We start from the raw sequence: 25,511 nt of genomic DNA, 5'->3' as shown, positions 1-25,511 counted from the left end.
GCCCCGGCATAGTCTCACAAGAGACAGCTATATCTGGGTCCTTTCAGCAAAATCTTGCTAGTATATGCAATGCTGTCAGCATTTGGAAGCTAATTATGGGATGGATCCCTGGATATGGCAGTCTCTAGATGGTCCATCCTTTCATCACAGCTCCAAACCACAGGACACATTCTTAAAACCCCCACTTTCCCTGAAACTTCCATTTCCTTTGGAACAGTGTGCCAGGTCGGCCAGTCAGCATGTGTATGATTGTATCTATCAGTGGTAATGTTTTGAGAATAAGAGAATGCAGTTTCAAACCACTTGTGGAAAGCACAGATATTCTTTTTCTCTTGTTCTAGGTTGTTCACTTCTAGTCTTAGACACATCAGTTTACTCTTGGGTTTCTAATTGCTGCCTGTGATACACTACCTGTGATACACTACCGTGGATCTGGATTTGTAGGTGTAGCCCTCTAGCAGAGCCACCTCAGTACCTAGACCACATGCCCATTCCTGTACCAAGACTGAACAAGGAGATCTTCACATGCACATGCAAGACAAGCTTCCCCGTGTTCACAGCAGGTCTGGGATTTAGGATCCTCAGAAGTGCAGACCTCAGAGAGAGGAGACAGTGTAGCGTGAACAATTGGGGTCCTCAGCTAACTCTTCAGGAGCACCTCTGATGTTTTTTTTTAATTTGCTATATTCTTTTTTATTGATTATTTATTTACTTTACAACCCAATCAAAGCTGCCCCTCCCTCCTCTCCTCCCAGTCCCTCCCTCTCACCTCTCCTCTCCCCCCACCACCTCTCCACAGATATCAATCAACCTTGACATATCATGTTGCAGTAGGACTAGGCAAATCTTCTATCGAGGCTAGACAAAGCAGCCCAGTTAGGGGAAAGGGAGCCAAAGGCAGGTAGTGTACTCTGAGATAGCCCCTGCTCCTGCTGTTAGAGGTCCCACATGAAGACTGTAGTGACGGTTTTGACATTTTGATTTCTTTCAAAAACACAGAGGTAGTATAAGAATATATTTTTGTTTTAATCCCAGGTGTGGGATATGAGAGTGCTTCAGATGGTCCATAGCAGCTGACTATGACTTGTGTCTTGCTCTAGCAGAGGCATGATTTTACCAGTGGCACATAATTTCTGCAGTTGTGTGATGGCAGGAATCCTGGGGACCTTTCAGAGGGTATGTAAATGCAAGAGCCTGAGAAGTGGGGTGGGTTGTTGGTTGATTGCCGTTGGTTGGGATTTATTAAGTAGCCATGCACAAAAAAGAAACAACAAGAAAAAGTTAGATAGCCTGTTGGTGAAGTTCAAACTTGCTCCAAGGAACTTCATGCCCCTAATCAGCAGGAAGTAGTTGAGCAATACAGCTGAACTCTTTCTCCTCTGTTCTTATTTCCTATCTAGAATTAGGGGGTTGAAAGGGTAGGGAAAAGGGTAGAAGGAAAAAGAACCCACAGAGTAGCTGATGCCAGCTACAGAAGACCCAGCGGCACAACTCGTGCAGAGGGCCTAGGTCCATCCCATGCATGCTCTCAGGTTGACACTTCAGTCTTTGTGAGCCACCATGGGCCCAGGTTAGTTGACTCTAGGTGTTCTTGTCGTGTCCTCGACCCACTGTGGCTCCTACAATCCTTCCTTCCCCTCTCCCACAGGATTCCCCAAGCTCCACTTAATGGTTGGCAATGGGTCTCTGCATCTATTTCCATCACTTGCTAGATGAAAGCTCTCTGATGACAGTTATTTTAGGCTCCTGTCTGCAAGAATAGCAGAATATTATTAATAGTGTCAGGGGTGGACTCCATCTCATTGCATGGGTCTCAAGCGGGGCCAGTTATTGGTTGGCCCTTCCCTCAAATTCTCCGTCTTTTATCCCTGCACATCTCATAGGCAAGATAAATTGTGGGTTGAAGATTTTGTGGCTGGGTTGGTGTTCCAGTCCCTCCATTGGGTGTCTAAAATTCCTCTATAAGTGGTCCAGGGTGGGGTCCAGGAATTCAGCCCTCAGCTTTAAAACAAACATTACACCCACTTTACATGGGGAAATGATTCTATGATTTCAGTACATTTTTATGCTTGGGTCCATCTCCACAATCCTGTCTTACAGTTTCATTAAGTTACCGACAGGCAGTTACATGGAAATTAAGTCATAAAACATCTAATCATTGGTCCAGGAGCCAGTGAACCTTTGGACTTCTGACTTGGATTTGTATACAGCTCAGGTACAATTCTTGACATGGATGTATTTTTCATTTCTCCTAGATTAAGCCCCTGGGGTGAAATTCTGGGCTTCCTGGTGAGTTCCAACAACTGCAGGTTGTTTCCCAAAATGGTTGTGCCATTTTTCAGCCTCACTAGTAGTTTAGCAGGACTCTGTTTCCTTCACATATCTGCTGACATTTAGTATGATGATATCAACCTGTGATTATATTTCCTGAACCATTAGTGTGCTTATCAGCTATTCTCATTCTTTTTTTATGGGGATAAAAGGTCTCTATCCAAGCCTTTTGCAAACTTTTTTATTTGGTTGTTTGTCTTCTTGTTGAGTCATTAAAGGATTAAATATATACAACTATAATTATAATCACATATATTGTGTAAATATAATCATTTTAATTATACAAACGCATAATCCAGACAGTGGTGATGGACACCTTTAATTCCAGCAGAGGCAGACAGATCTTTGTGACTGTGAGGCTGACCTCGTTTACAAAGTGAGTTGGTTCTAAGACAGCCACAGCTATACAGTGAAAACATATATATTATATATATTATATTAGAAATACAACAGGTATAGTAGATACAAACCTTTAACAGATTATAATTTTCACACATTTTTTTCTAGTTTTGTCATTTTCATTGGAATATTTTGAGAAGAATGTATATTCTGTTGTTTGGTGGAGTGTTGTACACATACCAGCTAGATCCAGTTTATTGATGGGTTGTTCAACTTTATCCTTTATCCTAACTAATTTCCCAACTGCAGGATCTGCCCATGCCTGGTAGAGGGAGTGTGGGAGGGAGTCTCTAAGTGCAGTGGTGTCCCTTTCTCCTTGCTGTTCTGTCAGTCACCTGGCATCCTTAAGGAAACATACACTAGGATTGTCAAGCATTCTTCAGGAGCTGACAGAGATCACCGACTCTAATGTCACATCCTGACTGAAAGTAAGATGGTTTCTTCATCTTACTTTTCATTGCCACAGCGTGATGCGTCCTTCTCAGTCCTTCCACTTTAATCTGAGTCTTTATGTTTAAAGTAGGATTTGTGGGACTGGAGGGGCTGAGGAGATGCACAGTCAGTGTTTGCTGTGCAAGCATGCAGACCTGAGTTTGATCTCCAGAACCAATGTGAAAAGACTGAGATGGTAGGCTGTGCCTGTAACCCCAGCTCTGGGGAGACAGACAGGCAGATCCCAGGCTTGCAGGGCCACCAGCTTATCCTAATTGGTAAGCTCCAAGACCCACTGAGACCCTGTCTCAAAACTATGACGGACAGCTCCTAAGAAGAGATACCCTAGGTTGATTTCTGGCCTCCATCTGTACATGCCCTTTCATATATATGCATGTAAATACTCCCCACACATGCACATCCATGTATGCACGCACATATGCGTGCTCACACACACTGTGGTATGTGTGTATGTACACATGCACATACAGTAGATAAATAAATGTAATGAAAAATTTATGAATTCTATGCATCTTTGTAAAAGCATGCCAGATATTCTGATATACAATCATTGGGTGATCATATTTATTTAGACAAACACTACCTGAAAACACAGCTAACACTCTATTTGTGCATATATAATAGAAATGCCCATTGGGATTTTCTTTTTAAGGTACACATCTGAGATCCTGCCTCTGTTCAGGGTTTTGGTTTTGTGTGGGGAGTGGCTACACACTTGTACATATAGAATGAGTAGAAAATTGTGAAGACAGTGCCAGAGCGCAGGCAGAGGCAAGCCATTGCTGTTCATTGACTCCAGGGAGCATCCTCCACATAGGATTCCACACTGTACTGCTACAGTGTGTGCTGCCTTTGGTGAATATATGATTTTTTTTTTTTTTAGTTACTCTCCACTTGACTTTTCTTCCAGTGTAAGGAGAATATGTCACTCTCTGTCTTATGGTTTCTGTTGCTTTGAAAAAACACCAGAACCAAAAGCAACTTGGGGAGGGAAGGGTTTATTTCATCTTACACTTTTAGGTAACAACAGTCCATCACTGGAGGAAGCCAGGACAGAAACACAAGCAAGGTGGGAACTTGGAGGCAGGAACTGAAGCAGAAGCTGTAGAGGAAGGCTTGCTTTCTTATCCAAGCCAGGAAAACCTATCCAAAGGATAGCTCCCCCCACAGTGATCTGGGTCCTCCTACATCAGTCATTAATCAAGACCACACGCCACAGACTTCCCCGCAGGCCAATCTTATGGAGACAGCATTTCCATTTCCTCTTCCCACACAGGTCTAGGTGATAAAGAAGAAACAAAAAAATCAGCTCTCTATTTCCTCTTTCTTTGCTATAAAATGAGGGTTTCAGTAAATACCATCCAAATGTTTTAAAGTTTAACAACAGGTGCTGTAATGATAAAAAAAAAAAAAAATACCATGCATGACCTCTAACCCTGTTTAGAGCGATGATGTCCTATTAGGAGTCTTATCAGCACTCTGGTTCCACTTTAACAGAACTTTCTGCCTGAGAGCATTCTGTTTCCCAGGCTTCTCTCCATGTTCACATGGATGATTTATCTGTATAGATAATCTTGTGTCTATCAGTTGTACATTAACGCATCTTTTATTTCTTACTTCTTTCAGAATTGAGTGGCTGGCTAAGGATGTAATCAAAGACATAGGCTACCATGATATTCTGTTTCTGTGCTGATCTTGTAGAACACCTCAAGAACATCAGCTGGAATTCAGATCGATTTGTCTCTATGAAGGCTGACTTCATCAGAATAAAAACTTACAAGGTAAGTTGTTACATGTTCTATTATTATTATGTAATTATTGGAACTCACAATTCTCAACACTAAAATGACAATGAAGAGTGTAGTTTTTGTTGTTGTCATTGTTTCTTAAAAATAGAGTTTCTCTGTGAAATCCTGGATGTCTTAGAATTCACTCTGTAGACCAGGCTGGCATTGAACTCAGAGATCTGCCTGACTTTGCCTCAGGAGTTCTGGGACTAAAGCCACATTCTACCATGCCCAGTTTAAATATTTTTTTTAATGAACAAGAATACAACAATTATAAGAATTTAGATTCTTTACACAGTATTTTCATTGACCAAACTACCTTGGCACATTTGAGTTCAATCTATTGTCAGGCTCAATGGGCTTCCTATTGGTACCTATCCACACCAGCACAAAAAAAAGAACTCCAACTGTGGTCGTAAGTTAGTTTCCATGTCCGTACTACAGGACTTGGCTTCCATTTCTCCAGCCCTCAGGTCTTCATTCACCACAGGGGCTCCACCAAGGCCAATTCACAATGGAGGTATAGTTTCTTTCATACCAGATGGGAGGCCATCCATTCAACAAGGACCCTATCCTAATCACTGAAGTGACTGGGTTTTGTTAACCCAGTTAGCCAACTAACCATATAACCTGGGGAGGGAATTCTGGACACATTTTCAAGTTCCACGATTGTTCAGGACATGTGTACTGGGAATATCCATTATGTCAGTTAAGACTGTTAGTAATGTGATAGAACACCATGACGAGAAGCGACTAGGAGAGGAAAGCATTTATTTCACCTCACAACTCTCCATCACTGAGGGAAATCAGGACAGGAACTCAAGCAGGAACTCAGAGGTAGGAATTTAAGCAGAGTGGTAGAAGAATGCTGCTGACTGGCTTGCTTGATGTGGCAGTGGTAGGCATGGCACTGCCCACAATGAGCGAGACTCACCAACATCAGTCACCAATCAAAACAAACAAACAAACAAACCTCATTAACAGATTTACCTACAGGCCAATGAGAAAGACATTTTCTGAGTTAAGTATCTCTCTTCCAAATTGGCTCCAGATTTTGTCAGGTTGACATAAAGATAGCCAGCACAGCCATCTCGAGGATAAGCTTGGGATTCTGCCTCGAGTTTCCGTATGACACTGCTGCAATAGCCTCGGATGTAGGGCAGCTGCAGTTGGCTTATCACTGCTTAAGATGCATCTTCGGGATTCCTGGACCTCCCAGGATCTATTGGAGATGCTTTTGTTTCCATGTGGGGCATCCTCACCTGCCTGATGGGTTCAGTCTCTCTCTCTCTCTCTCTCTCTCTCTCTCTCTCTCTCTCTCTCTCTCTCTCTCTCTCTCTCTCTCTCTCTGATTTATTTGCTTGTTTTATGTAAGTACACTGTTGCTGTCTTCAGAAACACCAGAAGAGGGCATCAAACCCCACTACACATGGTTGTGAGCCACCATGCGGTTGCTGAGAATTGAACTCAGGACCTCTGGAAGAGCACTCAGTGCTTTTAAACACTGAGCCATCACTCCAGCCCTCTGTGTTCTTTTGAAAGCTTCCCCTTTTTCCCCTTTCCTTTTGTCTCGGGTTAAGTAGCTTTCCTTCCATCTTAACAAGATTTTCTTCATTCACTTGGCCCTGGTCTTTATTGTATTCTCCTAGCACATTAAAAAGAAAAATCCTTTCTAAAATCTTTAAGAGTAAAAGTGTGGTTTATTGAAGTTCAATTTATATGCAGAAACATTTGTCCCTTTTAATTTACTAGGTCTCAACACCTCTCTCATAAGAATCTGCACTCATTGTGATTCCTTTCTTTGTTGTTGTTCTTTGTACTAACCCTCTCTCCCAACCCCCAGGGCCTGGGAACTACTGCTATGTCCCCTCTTTTGAGAGTTCTCTTCCCAGCCTCTTTCATACATGCCTAATGGTCTACGCCTAATGATCTGCCTTTTTAAAATTTATTTTTTCAAAGGTAGTCAGCAGTTCCTTGATTTTCTCTATTATCTTACTGTTTTGATTTACATCGATAAATATGATTTTTGTTTCCTCCTTCCTGCCTTTTTGCCTTTTTTCTCAGTTTCATAAAACAGGGATTTCATCGGTTTGGGACTGTCTTGCTCTCCACTATAAACACGTAATGAGATAAGGAGGGCAGTGTTGTTGGTTGGAGCAAGACAATAGATCGCACCTCAAAAAACCCAAACAATACTGTACTCCTTAAGAATATTTTTAGTTGCATCTCATAGATTTTAATATTCTGCATTGACATTCAAACTCTTTTTCTAGTTCTGGTTTTTGACTTCCTCTTTCTTTTTCCCTTACTCCTTTAATTTCTTTAAATGCAGCACATAATACCCTGGAAGTCCAGCTCTTCCTGATTCCACTCTTCAGCATGCCCTACCTCTGTGCACACCACTGTGACCAGCAGGACTTTCTCTTTCATTTGTTGATCCTTTTTTTGTTTAATTTTTAACCACCTGCAGAAGGTTTCTAGTGACTTTTCTATGATTTCTAGTGTAAGAAGAGATCTGTCCTTTTGGGTTTTCTGAAGTGTGGTCTACTGTCTTGCTCAAACCAACAGCACTGCACTCCACGATACATTCAACAATGCGGTTCTTTTTCTAACATGTTGGAGCCTTTTCACACTCTAACTCTTTCAACATCCTCATCCCACCCTCACACCTAGAGGTGTACATTCTAACACTTAAATGTCATGCTAACCTATACTTCTATGCCACCAGGGCAGGGAAAATGTATTCATTTCGAAAACAGGCACTGTGTTCATTAGCACTGAATCTTGGCAGATGATTTGAAATCGCCATGGTATTCCCTGGTGGTGGGGATGCTGCAGCTCTTACCCAGGGCTCCTAAGGAGGAGGAAGGTAGCAAATGACATCATTTCTTCGCTGCTGTCTCCAGTCTCACTCGTTGTGTATCCTTATTTCCAGCCTGTGCCTGAAGTCCTTTCAAGCTCAATTGTGCTGTCTCTGCTTTTCTAAGCCAAATATTTCTCCTCTTGTCTATCAGCCAGGTAACACGGATCATCTCCCAACCAATTACCTCATGTAACAGTCTGCCTGCTCACTCAGGTGGGGCATCCCTCTAATTACAGAGCATCCAAAATAGATGGGAAACCCATAGTCATAGTCTGGCCTATGGCATGAGCAATTCTCCACCCATGGCACATACACTGTCCCTATTCAGAGATGCCTTAGTTGATAGATATCTCAGTTGCTGAAACGGGTCATCCCTTTACAAAACAGAGCTCTTTCAGCATACCTGGGGGCAGAGGCCAATAAAAAGCAAAGCAAACAAAACAAACCCTGTCAAAAGGGAAGAGTAGAATAGCTCACTTTCCTGAAAGCATATGTGTTTCTTCATTCCTGAATACCTATTCACGGCTCACACATCTGGAAAACAGCTCTGTGATAACTTGCTTCTGACAAGTACTCCCACAGCTCATACTAGGATGGTTTTTCTCAGCTGGCGATACTAGGCTGAGAAGCTGTGGACCCTTGCTGGGAAAAGTAGGCCACTGGGGTTGGGGTCATGGTTTGAAGATTGTAGTCTGGGGCTAGCTCCTGACTTGCTCTCTCTGCTTCATGGTTTGCTGTGATGAGAGCAGCCTATACCACATGCTCCAGCTGATTTGCTCCTCTGTGCCTTGGGGACTGAAACCATGAGCCAAAATACATCTGTCCTCCTAACTTCTGTCAGGGATTGTGGTTGTAATGACAACAACTCCCACTGTGTTGATCTCTCTGAAAATGCCCTTACTATACACTCCCAAAGATGTCTCTCACTATACACTCCCAAAGATGTCTCTCTTGAGTGATTCTTAATCCTGGTGAGATGAAAAATCAACCATCATACCTTCTATTCTGATACCTGATGTACACCAGGATAAATTATGAGTGACACTGAATGGCAGTGACGATTCTGTACCCTTGCCTTTTTCCCCATTCAGAGCCCTGGGAAAGAGCCATTTCTACCTGCATCCTATGAAAGCAAAGATATTATTCTGAGGAGAACAGGAGAGTTTATTTCTCTCTGAGTCTGTCTCTCACCTTGTCCCAGCCTCCATAGGTTATGTCAAGGGTACTATGCCCACGACTGTCTCATTAGACCTCCCTGTGGGACAGACTAAACATCTCAGGGCTCTAGGCTGTCTGACTCGTCTTTGTTCTTATATGAAACTTTACAGAGATCTGAAGTGAATTTGCATGAATGGTAACAATCCAGAGACTGATTGCTTAGAAATTAGCATGAGACTGGTATATTATAGGTGTGTAGAATATTCCTGTTCTTTCATGAAAGGAGGGACTCTGACAACCTGAACCCTCTTTCCTCCCTGACTCCAGCCCTTCCCTTCCCCTCCAGTCCTTCCTCTGTCTATCAACTGATGCTCAGTTAGCACTTGCTACTATTCATATCTCATTTAACCTTTTCTGAAATCCTGCTAAGGGTCTCTCCCTTCTTTCATGGAGGGGTCAGTTAAGTCACAGAATGCCACACAAGCCAGCAAACAGTTGAAACGGTATTATAACCCAACCCCAATTCTCTTTCAAGCCTTTGTGCATTGTAACATGCAAACATTTCTCACAAAATTCCCCAGGGTTTTCCCAGAAAACTTCACTGTTTTATAAGATATTAGTTATCTTTTCTTCTTAAAATTACACAAGAGAAATAAGAAGTTTTGTGCATAAGTATCATCATTATATTTTGAGAAGCAAGAGAATCTGAAAATCTTGGATGAAAGGAAAGAATTTACGTGGATGGTGACCCATATGCACACACATGGCTGTGCTCAGTAGCTTGGCCTGTAATACTGACAAATGCATGTTACTATTCAGTGTTTATTTACTTTTTTTTTTTTTTAGTGAGAAATCAAATCTCTCCTAAGAGTTTTCTTGCCTGTGTGTGAACACTCAGCCACCAGAAACCCAAAGGCATATTATGTCTTGCAACCATTTATTTTCTTCTACTGCTTCATATAGTTAAAAGCTTAAGGTATTTTCTTTTTCTTAGACTCCAACGCATGTGCATTCACAGGGAGAATTTGACTCTGGCAACATTATGGAATACTGTGAATAACTTAGAAGTCCTTCTCTTAAATAAAGCTCCTAACAGTGCTATGGAACATAAAGAGCATCGCATGCTTAGTGGCGCTCATAGAGCACCTAGGCGTATCCAGGGTCCAGGATGACATCAGAGTGCTAAACAGTGGCAGAAGCAAGGCTGAAGTAGAAGAGTGGCTGTTTTGTTAGTCTGGTTTAACACTCATGCAGAGGCAAATGAGAAAGTCTTGTAGTTAGATAAAATTGGAAGCTGGATAAGATTCCCTACCCCATCCCAACCCGACCATCACCTTATTCCACACCACACCACACCACACCACACCACACCATACCACACAACACCCTTGCTAGTAATCCCCAGAAATCTCCAGAGCAGCCTTCCTATCCTTCATGAAAAGCTCAAGTCCCAGTAACAGGAAACCCAAACGATAGTTTATTTGTTTATTACTGCAGGAGAGTGAACTCTTTCCTGCATAATATCTGTGTGTGTGTGTGTGTGTGTGTGTGTGTGTGTTACTCAGGATCAAACCTCAGTTCTCACAAATGTTAGGCAAGTACTCTAACACACAGTTAGCCTCTTGTGAAATTTTTAAACACAAATCTACACAACACAGTTTGAATTTTTAGCTTAAGTCATCCCTGTAGTCCCAGGAACTTCATTCTAAGACCTGGGTTTTAAACTTGATGTCTTCATGGTGCCTGATAAAAGCCAGTCTAAAACCAGTCTTCAGGGAGTACCCCATTTGAGGGAGGATTCCTAAAATAAGCTCTCATTTAACTTCAACACAAGCTAGGGGTGGGAAGCCTTCGTGTTATCTGCTCTTAGAACTATGGTAGGCAAATAGATTTGTGAATATTTGCAGGCGAGTGTTGTTGGGCACCGGTGATGGAGTTTCAGCCAACCAGCATTTTTGCACGAGGATGTGGTATGCACCAAACTTTTCTCTGTTTTCTTCTTAAATGTCCTAATTTGAATGTTCATCAGCTTACATATAAGGCGTGTGAGGATGTGATACTCCAGCAGGTTGCTTTTGCACCAGTTTGGTTAGCTTATCTGTGAGCACAGAAAAACCTTCAAGACTTTACAGCTCAAGGAGGGATGCAATTTTAAACAGGCTGGAGTTCCCCCCCCCCACATCTACACACCTCCAAACACATCTGCAGTCCCCCTTTCCACCAGTTCTTCAAATGTGCTGTGCTTTGTATTATTTCATAACTCTTGTGTGAAGACACTACAAGAGGAAGAAAAAATGAGAGGTAAGAGACAACCCAGAATGTAACCAGAGTAGGTCTGTGAAATTAACCATGCAGGGATATGAGCCCCAGGGAAGCTGGCTGCAGTATTAAAGAGGAACACTGAAGCTAAGACTGGCCACAGACCTGTTCCCAGGAAGGGAAGGTAGAGAAATGCTAACATCTGTTCTGTTCTGTTCGGTTCGGTTCCGTTCAGTTTGGTTTGGTTTGGTTTGGTTTGGTTTGGTTTCCTCTCTCACTGTAACAGCTGAGGATGAAAGTTTAAATAAGTCCTTGGCATCCATGCTGGTGAGCAGTGAGCTGAGCCAATCCTAGTAACTCACTCTGTGCCATACCAGGCTGAACTGGCTTTGTTCCTTTCTTTTTTTGATATTTCTCTACCTATATAACATACTTTGCTCATTCTCTCTGTCCATCTTTCTTTGTCTCTCTGCATGTCTGTCTGTATCTCTCTCTCACACTGGCACATGCGTGCACACACACACACACACTGGGGGGGGGGGGCATGCGAAGGACTAAATTATAGAATGAAGAAAATAACCTAAAGCAAAGATGGTCAATGAGAGACACAGAAGAAAAAAAAAGTCTAAAACATTTTATTAAATCTAAGGATCATGGCTGTAAACTGCACTTCTCCTTATGTTTCATCAAGAAGAAAAATAAGGATACTACTAATTAAGCAAAGATATGACATAGAATGTTAAAATACATCCTGATTTTTGGAGATAGTAAGATGTGAACGACTTATGCAACCTGGAATTGACTTCTTAGATGTATCTCTCCCACCACTTCAACAACATCATATGCAAGTATTTGATTACCTGGAATATTATGAAAAACATCATCTTTACTCTGTGATTCTTCTCAAATCTTGGGTCCTGGAACAGTGCTCGAAGACCTATGTGATAAAGAATGAACCGAGGATAGGACTAGCTTTACTCAATCCTCCTTAAAATTGGTAGGAAGGACGTGTGAAACAGCGAATCATCAGACCTTTGGACTGAGGCTGAGGTATGGCCAAGCTCAGACGTATCCTGAATCAGTTAGTTAGGACCACCTACTTTTTTCTGTAACTTCTGGTTCTTTTGTTGTTGGTTCAAGACTTTTAAGTGGCATGTGTGTTTTACCTCCATGTTTGTGTATGTCATCACATGTGCCTAGTTCCTGTAGAGACCAGAAAAGGGATTTAGATTTCCTGGAACTAGAGTTACAAGTGGTTATGACCTTCTATTTGGGTGCTGGAAGTAGAACCTAGGTCCTCTGGAAAAGCAGCCAGGTCTCTTAACTGCTGAGCCATCTCTGCAGGCCCTGACTTGTGGATCATGAGATACATTTACTACTGGACTTCAACATGCAAGGCTGAAGAACTTTCAGTGCAGCATATACCTAATTTGGCCTGAGATCCTCAGTATTGCTGTAGGCAAGACTACTTGAGATTTCTATCCAGTTGAAGGTGTTTGTTGATTTTCTTTAAAGCAAACCCCAATTTGTGTCATATCGGTTAGTTTTAACAGTTTAGGTCATTGCCCCTTACTCTTTTCATAAATACTAGAGGGTTTTATTAATGAACACTCTTTTTAGAAGACTTCTTGTGACATTTTTATTTATCTTGTGTGTGCGCGTGTGTGTGTGTGTGTGTGTGTGTGTGTGTGTGTGTGTGTGTGTCAGAGGACAGGTGGCAAGAGCCACTTCCACCATGTGGGTGCTGGGAACTGAACCCAGGCCTTCAGGCTTGGTGACAGGCGCCTTTACTGGCAGAGCCATCTCGCTGGCACTGTTAATGTGCATTCTTTACATTCAAATTTAGTTTTCTATAGAAATAGTTGTTAGAGTTTGACTTCCCTGATGAAAATCAAAAAGTGAGACAGCAAATAAAAGAATAATGTAGGAAGGGTTACTGAATTATATAGACAGGAAACCAAGTTTCAGGAAACCCCTCTGAGAAACTCCTCCTACATAACTCAGCAAATGGAACCTGGTCACTGTGGTCAAGGGGAACCCAGGGAATTAGAAGACATGGCTTTGGAGCACTGTGGCTGTAGAAACTAGCTGAATCCAGGCCATAGTCCTGGAAGTAGGCAGACATAGCTGTCAGCTTGAGCAACTGAGTATACATACTACATACTAAACAAACCCAGTTTATGAGTATTTATGGGTGACTTAAATTCTGAATACTATGTATGTGTTAACTTATTAAGCCTTCACAGGACACACACACACACACACACACACAGAGAGAGAGAGAGAGAGTGTGTCAGGGACACTTAGTTCTTTTGCAGGAGATGCTGTTGAGGTCAGTTGGAGTAGTTGTATTCCCAAGAACTCACTTCTGGAAAGTGGAGATCTGCTTTGTTCCAGACCCACAACTTGTAATCACAATTTGGCTTCATCATGGAGCTGTGGGAGAAGAAGAGAACTCCTTCCTCTGAGACATAGGCAAGCATGAGAGGGATGCCCCATCCTTTTAGTATGCTGAGTGAACTTGAAGCAAGGAATGTGGATGTAGGAAATAGAACATAGTATGAAGCAAAACACACAACAGAAACTCAATCCTGAGAACCAGGCAGAAAGGCCAAAGCCAACCAAAGAGGCATAATACTAACACCTTGTACTGGGTTTTCCTTTGCCTGCCTAGCAAGTACTATGACCCAGCCCCATCTAAGGTCAGTTCTTTTTTTTTTTTTTTTTTTTTTTTCAGCAATTCTGTAGCATTGTGCCAGAAGGTGAGGTAGGAATAGACACCTTAGTTATTAGGAAGGGATTGCAGAGCCTTGAATCAAGAAGAGTCTTAACCACCAGGGAGTGTGTGTGCTGTAAGTGTTGTTCCTACCAGATGCCTCTAAGATTCTGTACAATTTTGTGTGTATAGGTATTTTGTCTACATGTCTATGTACCATGTGTGTGCCTGGTGACCATGGAGGTCAGAAGAAGGCATTGGGTCCCCTGGTACTGGAATTAAAGATGGTTGTGAGCCATCACATAGGTAGGTGGCTTAAAATCAAACATAGCTGCCTGGAAGAGCAATCAGTTCTCTTAACCACCATCTCTCCAGTCCCCTTGTTCCTTTGTTCTTTCTTTATGGTCTAAGCTTAGCATTGCTGGGAACAGTCTTATTACTATTTATTTATTTATTCATTCATTCATTCATTCATTCATTCATTCACTTTAGAATTGATCATGCCCCCCCACAGTCCCTCCTCTCCTCCCAGTCCCACCCTTACAAATTCATCTCCCCACTACTCCCTCCCCTTCTCAAAGAAAGGGAAGTTCCCCTCTCCTCCCCCCATTCCCCCCTTGCCACCCTACCCTGAGACAGCCAGTCACAGTAGGCCTAAGTGCATCCTATCCCAATGAGGTTGTCCAGTTAGGGGAGGGGGATCCAATGGCCTGCAACTGAGTCAGAGGCAGCCTCCACTCCAAGTGTTATGGCCCACATAAAGACAGGCTAAACATCTGCTACATATGTGTAGGGGGCCTATGTCCAGCCCCTGCATGTTCTTTGGTTGGTGGTTCAGTCTCTCTGAGTAATTTTAACATGCATTAAAATGTTGAGGATTCATAACTTTCACAGACAAGAATTATTTAATTTTGTCAATTAATTTATTACTCCCTGGCATCATTGTTTACAACTTGTCAGTCTGCCTAGCATTTTTTTCTCCACATCAATAGAAATGGAACTGAAGAAGATAGTGAGTATGAGAAAATCATGCCATAAAATCAGGATGATGGCCAGGGAGGAAAAGGGCTTCACAAACCTCCAGGGCCTGCAGCTCGCACCACAGCCAGGACCACAGCAGGCCTGCCTCAGGAAAAGCAGTTGCAGAGAGCAGAGACTGCAGTGACTCAGCAGTTTGTGACTTCAGTGACAAACTTGCTAAAATTTAAAGAAGTGGATCTCAGCCTGTGGACTGAGACCCTTTCTGCAAACCTCTATCTCCAAAAATACTTACATTACAATTCATTAACAGTAGCAGAATTACAGTTATGAAGCAGCAACAAAAGTAATTTTATGGTTGGAGGTCACAATAACATGAGGAACTGTATTAAAGGGTCGCAGCCCTAGGAAGGTTGAGAACCACTGGTCTAGAGAGAAGCATTGGGTACATGACACCCAGAAGGTCCCTGCTGAAAAACTGGAATGAGCCAGGCACTGCCTTTAATTCCATCACTTAGGAGACAGAGGCAGAAAGATCTCTGAGTTCAAGGCCAGCCTGTTCTACAGAGTGAATTCCAGGGACAACCAGGGCTACTCAGAGAAACCCTGTCTCGGAAAAACAGAACAAAACAAACAAAAAGAACTGTAATGGGCTTCCCTGCCCTGCCAGCCTACCTCTAGTTGTGTGGAGAGCATATTATATTTAGGACAGCTAAGAGGCTATGATACACTTCCAAAAGCGTGTATAAAGGCTTGGCTTGATTCCTGTACTCCCCTTGCCCACCAAAATCAAAACAGCCAACTATGAAATCTGAGGAATGAAAATGTATGATGTTGTCTCTCCCCATGTTATAAATTTTAAGCTTAAAATTTCTTTAGATTGATTAACTAATTAATGAATTTGTGGTAGTTCTGGGGATCCAGATCAGGGTCAGCAAGGCAAGTGCTGTGTCACTGAGCTGCTCCCAGCTCTGACAATGGCTTTTGAATGCCTGCCCATTCCTACCCACCTCAGACCCCACATCTCTTAGGAAGTGACTTTCCTCCTGTTGTTTCTTCTAATCAATCACCTATGACATGTTACACTGCATGCAGGGAAATACTTGCCTATAGAGAGAACATATCTTAGTTTCTGTCTCTATTTAAGGCAAAATCAACCCATAGTAAAATCAACTTCCCAAAAGGGTGTTTTGTTTCACCCTCTTATGGATCTAGGGATTTAACCCAGGGTTTAGTGCTGTCAGGCAAACACCTTTTTATTCCTGTGATAAACACCATGACTGAAAGCAACTTGGGGAGGAACAGGCTTATTTCATCTTAGAGCTGATATGAGCAGCTTTCCACATCACTGAGGGAAACCCAAGCAAGATCGTGGAGACCAGAGGTCAAACAAAGCTATGGAGGGGTACTGCTTAATGGTTTGCATGGGACGCTTCTTTATACTACATAGAACCACCTTCCCATGCTTGTCACTGTCCAGAGTGAGCTGGGCCCCACCTGAACAGCTCGTCAAGAAGGTGCACCACAGACCTCCCACAGCAATCTGTTAGAAGCATCTCTCAATTGACTTCTTCCAAATGACTCTAAGTTGACACAATAGCAACCAGGTCAGCCACATCCTGTAGTATAGATCAGTTTGACCAAAAATTGATACTTTGAAGCATTCTTAAAAGTTAGAACTGTTAATAATTTTAGAAGATTAACAGATATGATTTGAAACCTTAGATAATTGAATGTTCATTTCTTTTATTGGATACAAGTAAATTCATGTCAGAGGTGAATGAGCCCAGGCTTCCCAGAGGTACTCAGGCCTCTTTATTATTAGCTACTTTGTTAGCTTGCTTGTTATATGCAGCACAAATCTACAAAGAAAATTATCTCCTGTGTTTCTTAAGCTAATCCTCTAGGACTGGAGAGATGGCTCAGCAGTTAAGAGCACTTGATGCTCCTTCAAGGGACCTGGCACCCACATGGAGACTTACAGCCATCTTTAATTACAGTATCAAGGCACTTTTGACAACCTTTTCTGGCCTCTGTGGACACCAAGCACAGATGTATATGTAGATGCGCATGTAGACAAAACAATCATACACATAAATAATAAAATGAAAGATGGTCCTTTAGTATAATGATTGAGTTAAATGTATCCAAAATAACAATTAATTTATTTCTATCTCAAAGCATTATCATAAGTGTTTTTAGAAATACTAACTCTTAAATACAGGTCACAGTCTGATGAATTAGACAACTACTACTACCCTCATTTCACTAAGGGAGACAATAAGGCATGGTATTTTTTTTTAAAGGCCCCATTATCACAAAGCTTGTTGGGAAAGAGACCAAAATGGAAAATGAAGCTGTCTGACCCAGACTCAAGGCCTAATAGCCTCTCCATTCTGCTTCCCGTGACCTTGGCTCACAATGGGAAGAATCTTGTTTGTTTGTTTGTTTTCTGGGTTTCCAGTGAGGCTGGCCTTCAAGCTTCCTTAGTTCCCTGACAGATTTGAGTTTATGTCATCTTTAAAGTCCTCACATGTCTTATGGAAATGACTGGTTGCCCCCTTATATTGGTTTTGCATTTTCCATTAAAATGACATGGATATGTACATAAAGCTTCAAATGAGACACTGAACAGGAGAGAGATAGCAAGGCCAAAGATAATGAGACTAATAGTGTTGGAGGTTAAGTGTCTGGGCAAAAAGCTCTAGAGAAGAGCAATTGTGGCCTTGAGAGAGTTGGCACTCTAAGGATTGCTGGCACAACAGGCATGGGCAATGTCATCGTACAGACTGTTTGTATATCTTGATAATCGATGTCACTTCTACTGATGCATACTTGCCTCCCCTCACATCCAGTCACCCACTGCTGCAGGAGACTGAAGACTATTCAGAAAGAAAAAACAATTTTAAAAAAATTGTTCAAAGTATGGCTATGAAGTAGAGTAGAAATCTGGAGAGCTTTGGTTACAGGCTCTGCTTGAGGTTCTGAGCACTCCAGTGTCCTACTCAACCATCCAGCCATATTATCACTGTCTGACCACACAGGTACCGGGATTAGACAATGGGTGTTCTTTGCAGGAACTGAATGGATTTGAAGAAAGGACCTCTACATATGACACTGGAATTCCACACCTGAAAAAGACATCTCTCTTATGGAAACCTTCTAATACACCATCGCCCTCTGCTCCCCAGTAGACATACACCCCTTTCCAGTAGGCTAGGCTGGTAGCTCATATTAAACTTTGAAAAGGCAGGCAAGGAGAAACACCACACAGTAAAACAAAATAAAAACAACAATTAGAAAGGGGTGCTCAAGGAAAAAAAAAAAACTTTACTAAAGATGAAATGACATCTTCTAAGAAATAGAGGTTTCCTTTCACAATCTAGTATTTCTTAAACTAAGATACCTTTAAACCATACATAGTGGTATCTGTAATACCAACACATAGGAGGCTAGGGCTGGAGGATTGTGAGTTCAAGTCAGCTTCAACTCTAATATAATAAGACTTGTAAAATCAAGGGCTAAGATTTTAGTCACAGAAATCTTGGTGAGCATATACAAACACCTGAGTATGAGCCCTAGAACTATGATCAATGGATGGATGGATAGATAGATAGATAGATAGATAGATAGATAGATAGATAGATAGATAGATAGATAGATAGATAGATAGGAGGGTGGGTGGATGGATGGATGGATGGATGGATGGATGGATGGATGGATGGATGGATAGTTAGGTTGATATTTTTAGTGTGATAGTGCTGATTGAGTTTGTTAAGTGTTTAGCTAGATTTGTAAGTATTGCTTCCAAAGTACCGCCTTAAGTGTTTTTATAATCTCATTCCTGCTTGAGCACATTTTGAAGACACTAACAGATTCATATTTGTAGAGCACAGTAGAAACAGAAGAAAATGTCCAAATATTATTTCCATGGAGACAGAAGAAGTAACTGGTATCCATTAAGCATAATCAAAGCTAACATGACAAGAGAACATGAGCCAAAATGATTTGTTTCTGCAATTAAAAGTATACACACTTCATTGGCTGCTCTTGATCTCCTTTTCAACAACCATCCCTACCTTCCACCACATTCCCCTGCCTCCATCACTAAGACAGACGATACCAGCACCTTGCTTTCCTAGCATTCTTTGTACTAAGATATGGACCTTTGCCATGGGGAAGGGAGACATGCTGAGAATCTTCCCAGAGGAGAGAGTTTGCTTCCCCAGTTAAAAAGAAAAAAAAAAAACTAATGAGTGAATCCCTCTCTGTGGAGAAAGATGTTACTTTAAATGAATCCTGTGACTGTGGTAACTTTCTTGAGACCATGAGATGACCAAGTAAAAAGCCACAACTAACGACTGAATGTTGCAGGGAGGAGGAGGTGAAGCCTGGGTCTTCAATGACACTGTTGAGCCAGGGTCTTATTGGCTAGTGGGAAAAAAATTTAAATATATGAGATGTGGGCCATAGGGGAAGATCTTGAAGTTTAGATGGCAAAACAGAGCCTTGCCAGGCTTCCAGTGGGCACAGTGTTGTGTAACCTGTTCTCTCCACAAATAGTTACACTGAGTATCTGGCCCTGTTCTGTGAGACAAGGTTTTAGAGAATAACAAAATGGATTCCTTGACATTTGGGACCCACAATTTTGGGGGCAAAACACATGAGAATTGGAAATAAGTTGGAAGATATGAAATGTATCAGTGAGAGTACTTGGAAGAAAACTGAAGTGGGTCACAGAGGGCCAGAGGTCAGGGCAGCCAGCTGCTAACAGCAGGCCTTTGGAACAGAGACTTGAAGGAAAGAAGCATGAATCCAAATCATATGGACAGGGAAGTGAGTTATAGACAGCGGATGTAACAAAGGCAGCCAACGGAAAGCCAACTGGAGACTCTAGATGACTAAGAGTTGAGTCTGGCAGGCCATGGTGTGGACTTAGCATTTTGCTCTGAAAAGGTGGGACATTTTTCTTGGGATTTGAGTACAGCAGCATGTTCTACTCTCCAGTTCAAAGCAGGGAGATGTTTGGGAGCCCATTGCAGTGAAAGACTGATGTCTTGAGCCAGGATACTCATGGAACACCTGGTGAAAAGTGTTTGGATGATAGCTATATCAAGGAGAGACAAAGCTATTATTGAGGAATTCGATACTGGTAGACTCCAAGATTGGGCCTGAGCAAAAATAGGAACAGGGTGATCATTCACTAACAAGGAGAAGAGGGAGCCAGAAGTTTGATTTTGACGATTTTTTCTTTGGTATCCAAGTTGGGTTGGCAGCTAGATGGATGAGTCAGAAGCCTGAGTGAGGTTACCATTTAAAAAGATGTCAAGTTTTGATAAAGGATGGATCCACCAGGGGATGAGAGTACATACAGAAGAATCTACCAGTGTCTGGGTAGAACCTAGGAAGGCAGAATAGATCAATGAAGACGTATGAGGAAGGAGCCTGCTACAGGGACTCATGCCCTATATATACATGCAGACATATAGCGGATATATGCAATTGATGCACCAATCAAGAAGACTGAAACCTCACCTGCAACTTCAGCACTTGGGAGGCTGAAACAGGAGGATGGCAAGTTTGAGGTCAGCCCAGATTGCATAACAGAACTTTCTCTCAACAAACAAACAAACAAACAAACAAACAAAAATAGCAAAAAAGAAAAAAATCAAAACAAGCAGCAAACCAAGAAAGAAGTTTGAAATCCAACCACCAAAATTATCAAGATGAGCATGTGGCTGGCACTAATAAACCACGATGTGCAACAAGGAATCCTGAGACAGCTCAAGCAGAGTCACCCTTGAAGGTAGCTCCATAGCTGCACAGTCTCACCTTGCCAGTGAAGCTTCAAAGCCTACTTTGGAAAGGGAGTCTATCTTAGTTAAGGTTCTATTGCTGTGAAGAGACACCATGACCACAGCCACTCTTGTGAAGGAGAACATTTCATTGGGACTGGCTTACAGTTCCAGAGGTTTAATCCATTGTCATCATAGCAGGAAGTATGGCAGTGTCCAGACATACATGGTGCTGGAGAAGGAGGTGAGGGTTCTACATGAGAATTCACAGGAAGCAGAAAGTGGATTGGCTTGAGCTTCTGAGACCTCAAAGCCCATCTCCCAAGTGACAGACCTCTGCCACACCTACTCCAACAGGGCCACACATTCTACTAGTGCTACTTCCTATGGCCTTATAGGGGCCATTTATTCAAACCATTAGAGTCACTGAAAAGAGAATGAGACGCGTGTGGTGATTTCCATTGAGCAGATATGAGAAGCTTTTGTCTGTGTAGAAACCTTGCTAAGAGAAGCCAGATTGATTTCCCTGTCCAAATGTCAGAAGTCTTTGAAGAAAGGCAAGCAGAACACAAAGCAAGATGAATAAAGAGATTCCACATGTGCAATGAAAAATAAAGAGATGGCTCAGCGGTTAAGAGCACTGGCTGCTCTTCCAGAGGTTCTGAGTTCAATTCCCAGCACCCACATGCTGACTCACAAACACATATCTATAAAGGCATCTGATGCCCTCTTCTGGCATGCAGGTGTACATGCAGCAGAGCACTCTTAGACATTAAACAAACAAACAAACAAACAAACAAACAAATAAGCAAGGCTGATGACATGGTTTTCTATAAAAGAAGAAAGATGTTTCTAGGCTGGGTGTGCCAACGCACACCTTTGACTACAGCAGCCCTGGAGTTCAGGGTCAACCTACACTGAATAGCAAGTCCAGGACCGTGTGTGTGTGTGTGTGTGTGTGTGTGTGTGCGCGCGCGTGTGTGTGCGCGCGCGTACACGCGGAATGAAATGGCTCATATGATAAAAGTGCTTGTCACTAAGCCCAACAACTTGAGTTCAACAGTTTCTGGTACCCGAATAGTAAAAGAAGAGAACTGACTCCCACAAGTCGTCCTCTGGCCTCCACATGCACTCTGTAGCATGCACACAAATGAACAAATAAAAATATAATTTTTTTTAAGAAAAAGAAAAACATCATAGGTACAAATTTCAGTATCACATACTGAAGTGGAAACTTAACAGTTCTTTGGAAAGTTGGTTGGATGGTATTTTGCTGGGGCAAACATGTGAAGGAATGTTTTCCTGAAACAGATACAGGTGAAAGGCTAAGGCAGACTTGTGAAGGAACATTTGGCTGAAGCAGACACAGGATAGAGGATGTTCTGCTTAAGCATGTGAAAGGACACATGATGACACATTCTTTGCTAACAACATGCATGTATTGGTCTGGCTTACATTGTATAGTTGAGTAGTTGAATTGCATTTGTCAGGACTCCATAGAAAGAAACATGAAAACAACAACAACAGCAACAACAGTAACCTTCTGGTGGTGTGCTGCAGTTTCTTGCCACTTCAGCAGACTCAGGCTGATTGGCAGAGTGATGTCAGCTGAGAGAGACGCACGTGCTGAGGCAAGATCTGTGGCGAACACATGGTGTTTGGAGGGTATCAATAGGACTTGACAGACAGTGATGGAGGCTGAGCTAGGCTTGCTTACAGAGCTATCTGTACAATGCTTATGGGTCTCATGCCTTAGCTGATCTTTGCTTTGCTGAGAGAGGCACAGCCAAGAACAGCTGCTGGCATTCTTGCTGGTTCCTTCTGCTAACTTGTGCTGAGGCTAAGGCCTGGTTGTTCCTGCTAAGTTGTTCCATGACAGTGTCTGATTCTCCTGAACTGGACTGCTGGCATTCCTGTGAAGCATTTGCAAGTGGATCAAGCTGCTGCCGATAACTCCTGTGAACTTACCTGCCAATTTCCAGACAAATCAAATGGGAGTTGCTCCAAAGAACCTTTATAAACAAGTCCATTTTCCCTTTCCTACCTCTGGTGAGTGGTGAGCTAGAAGGGAGGTTAAAGCATTTAAGAACCATCATTAAGAGTAGGATTTGAAAAACTAAAGTTACAACATACTGTGTGTTGGTACCAAGTTACTAAATGCTTCTGATTGTGGTGTTCTTCCTAGTAAAATAAGGGCAATCAGGAGACTGGATCTCACAAGAAGATAGTTTATGAGTAATAAATTGGATGCCACAAGGAAAAGCCCCGGTGCTATATCATCCTAACCTGGGATCAATAAACAAAGTCATTATCATTGGTACTGTCTCAGAGTTAGGCCTGAGAGAGCATCATTTGCATCATTGTGAGTGTAGCCGAAGAGAAAGCTGCAAGCTTCAGCTTTGTACAATTCCCTGAAAGGCAATTCCATGTCCTGGGCCTTATATGAAGCAGAATAGGTCTCAGGGTCATATTTTCTTGATATATTCCTAAACAAAGGTCACTTAACTTTTCTGAAACTCTGCCCTTGAAACCAGCTATCCAATTTGTAATGTTGGGATTCTCCTGCACCCATGGGAGGCTGGGGCCAGTGAATACCTTGTAGTCTGAGGGTGTTGGCAGGCCAGGAAGAAAATGGTTGCCAGGCACCAAGTGGCCTCAGGCCCACCTTTGTTCTGTTTGGACTCTGGATCTCCGTGGTTTTCACTCTGAAGTCCTGGATGCGTGAGGGCATTGGTTTTGTTCTCGCTGGTTCACGGAACAGAGAGCACATAGCAACCACCTCAGGAAAAAGTTGTTGAGAGTACATCATGACTTTCTTTCTATTTTCACAGAAACCAAGACCAAATTGGAATCTCTCAGTAGAAATAGTCACATTCCTCATTCTTGAAGAAAATATTTAAAACTTTAGCAAGTCGGTTCAGTGTCCTGAAGTGTGTACTTGAGGCTATTATTAACTTCATTTTCATATTTAAATATATGATTTTGAGTCCTAGACCTATGATTTATTTTTGTCTATCTGGCTTGAAATTTTATAGCTTTAGAGCCCTTGAGCTGAGATGTTCAAGGAACAGTGTGGGTTTTGAATTTCAGTTTTTGTATTTCAGTTCATGGTCATTCAATTTATCAACATTAAAAAAAAAATTCAGGGCACATGGATATTTCCCAGAAATCTAGTAGTTTCCCCAGGGGAAACATAAAATTTCATTAGTCTCTGAATTTAAAGATCTTCCAGCCCTTTAAAAAATAAGCATGGAAATACTGTTTTGAATGTAGGATTCAGGGAGGGTTGTTCATGCTGCCTGAAGCTAGCAGTCTCCTTTGCTGACCTTCAGGAACTGAGTTCTGGTTCCTGTGTTAAAGAAAAACAGATTCTGAAACTTGATTTGGAATCATTGGCCCAAGGGGTTTAGTCGAAAATGAAAATATATTCTAATAGAGGCATGTTATATCACGTGGGCAGACCTGGAAGGGCCATTTTGGTCCTTCCTAAGTTCCCGATAAGAGATTTCATGCCTGGCTTGTTGAGTCTAACCTCTTGATTGTCATGATCAAAAGAGAATTGTACTAAACCTGATATCTGAGCATAAGAATTATGAGTTTAGACCTGACATAAGTTAAAGAGTTTGGAGCCATTGAAATAATAATAATACCCAACAGAGGAATTTATAATTATTGAAAATCACACAATTAATAATCATCTTAGAAACTAGAACAATACATGTGCCGTTATCTAAGGGATCAAGGGATGAGGAACAGTTAGCACAGTGGTCCCTGATGGTGCCACCTTCTGATCTCTAAGCTAAGTTGTACCTGAGTCAACCAGGGATACTGACAGCTCATCTATTTCTGCAGTTGCTCTGCTATGTGACTCTGCCTTGAAAGCCGGGCAGCCATTTAAACTGAATTGTTTCCTCTATAAAATGCCTTGCATTTTGATGATAAACGGTAGGGGACATTTAGATGTTGTGTTTATATTTTACTTAGTATAAAGACTGTGTTATAGTGTCAAAATCTGCTTTCAAAACATAGTAAATGGAATCGTCCCCACTTTCGTAATGACCTGGAACTTTGAAATTGGAGCTTTGAAGAGATGCCTTTGGGGCAAATGGAAGAGCAACATGGTCTGTAGTTTCAGAGGATGGCAGGGATTCTGTGTTCAGGATGGGATGGACTGCAGGCAGAGGAAGAGAAACCAGATACAAAGTTGCTGTAGAGAGCCGGTGAGAACTGGTGAGCCAGCATGGAAGGGTGGCAGGGGCTGAGAAGTGTGAGATTGTGTGGTGTCAGCTAGAACAAGGACTGCATGTGAGGAAATAGTGAGAGGTGACATCATAGTTTGGGAAACAGGTACAAATTGGATCAGCTAAAAGTCATGTATCCAAGTACCCATAATGTGCTTATAACTCATTCAAAGAAAAACAAATAACTGAATTTTTTTGTCACCAAGAGTTGACTAGGCCCTCTTCCAAGCAAAGACAGGTAAATGGTAAGCGAGAAAATGAGATTGTGAGCATCATTAGACATGGGGGGACGGGGCGGGGGGAATCGTATCCTTCACACCCTCTAGGATACCCACAATCCAAAAGTAAACTAGAAACCACTGATGGTGGGTCAGGAAGTTGGAACCTGCTGGTGAAAATGTAAATTGGTACAGCTAGTTTGAAAATCACTTTGTCAGTTTCTTTTTTTTTTTTTTTTTTTTGGTTTTTCGAGACAGGGTTTCTCTGTGTAGCCTTGGCTGTCCTGGAACTCACTTTGTAGACCAGGCTGGC

The 25,511-nt window shown here is 42.1% G+C and overlaps 1 protein-coding gene across 1 annotated transcript in view; it reads left to right on the top strand.

Moving 5' to 3' along the window:
* The window catches only part of Prtfdc1 (phosphoribosyl transferase domain containing 1), an 89,536-nt gene that overhangs the window by 14,553 nt on the left and 49,472 nt on the right, over nucleotides 1-25,511 (top strand). The window contains 2 exon segments of the mRNA XM_021156313.1: nucleotides 4,810-4,863; nucleotides 4,865-4,964. Of these exon segments, the coding sequence (XP_021011972.1) occupies nucleotides 4,810-4,863; nucleotides 4,865-4,964 (154 nt within the window).

This window comes from Mus caroli, chromosome 2 (genome assembly GCF_900094665.2).
Source record: "Mus caroli chromosome 2, CAROLI_EIJ_v1.1, whole genome shotgun sequence".
Lineage (NCBI taxonomy): Eukaryota > Metazoa > Chordata > Mammalia > Rodentia > Muridae > Mus > Mus caroli.
Note: the sequence above shows the minus strand (reverse complement) of the source record. Positions and strands in the feature narration are given on the sequence as shown.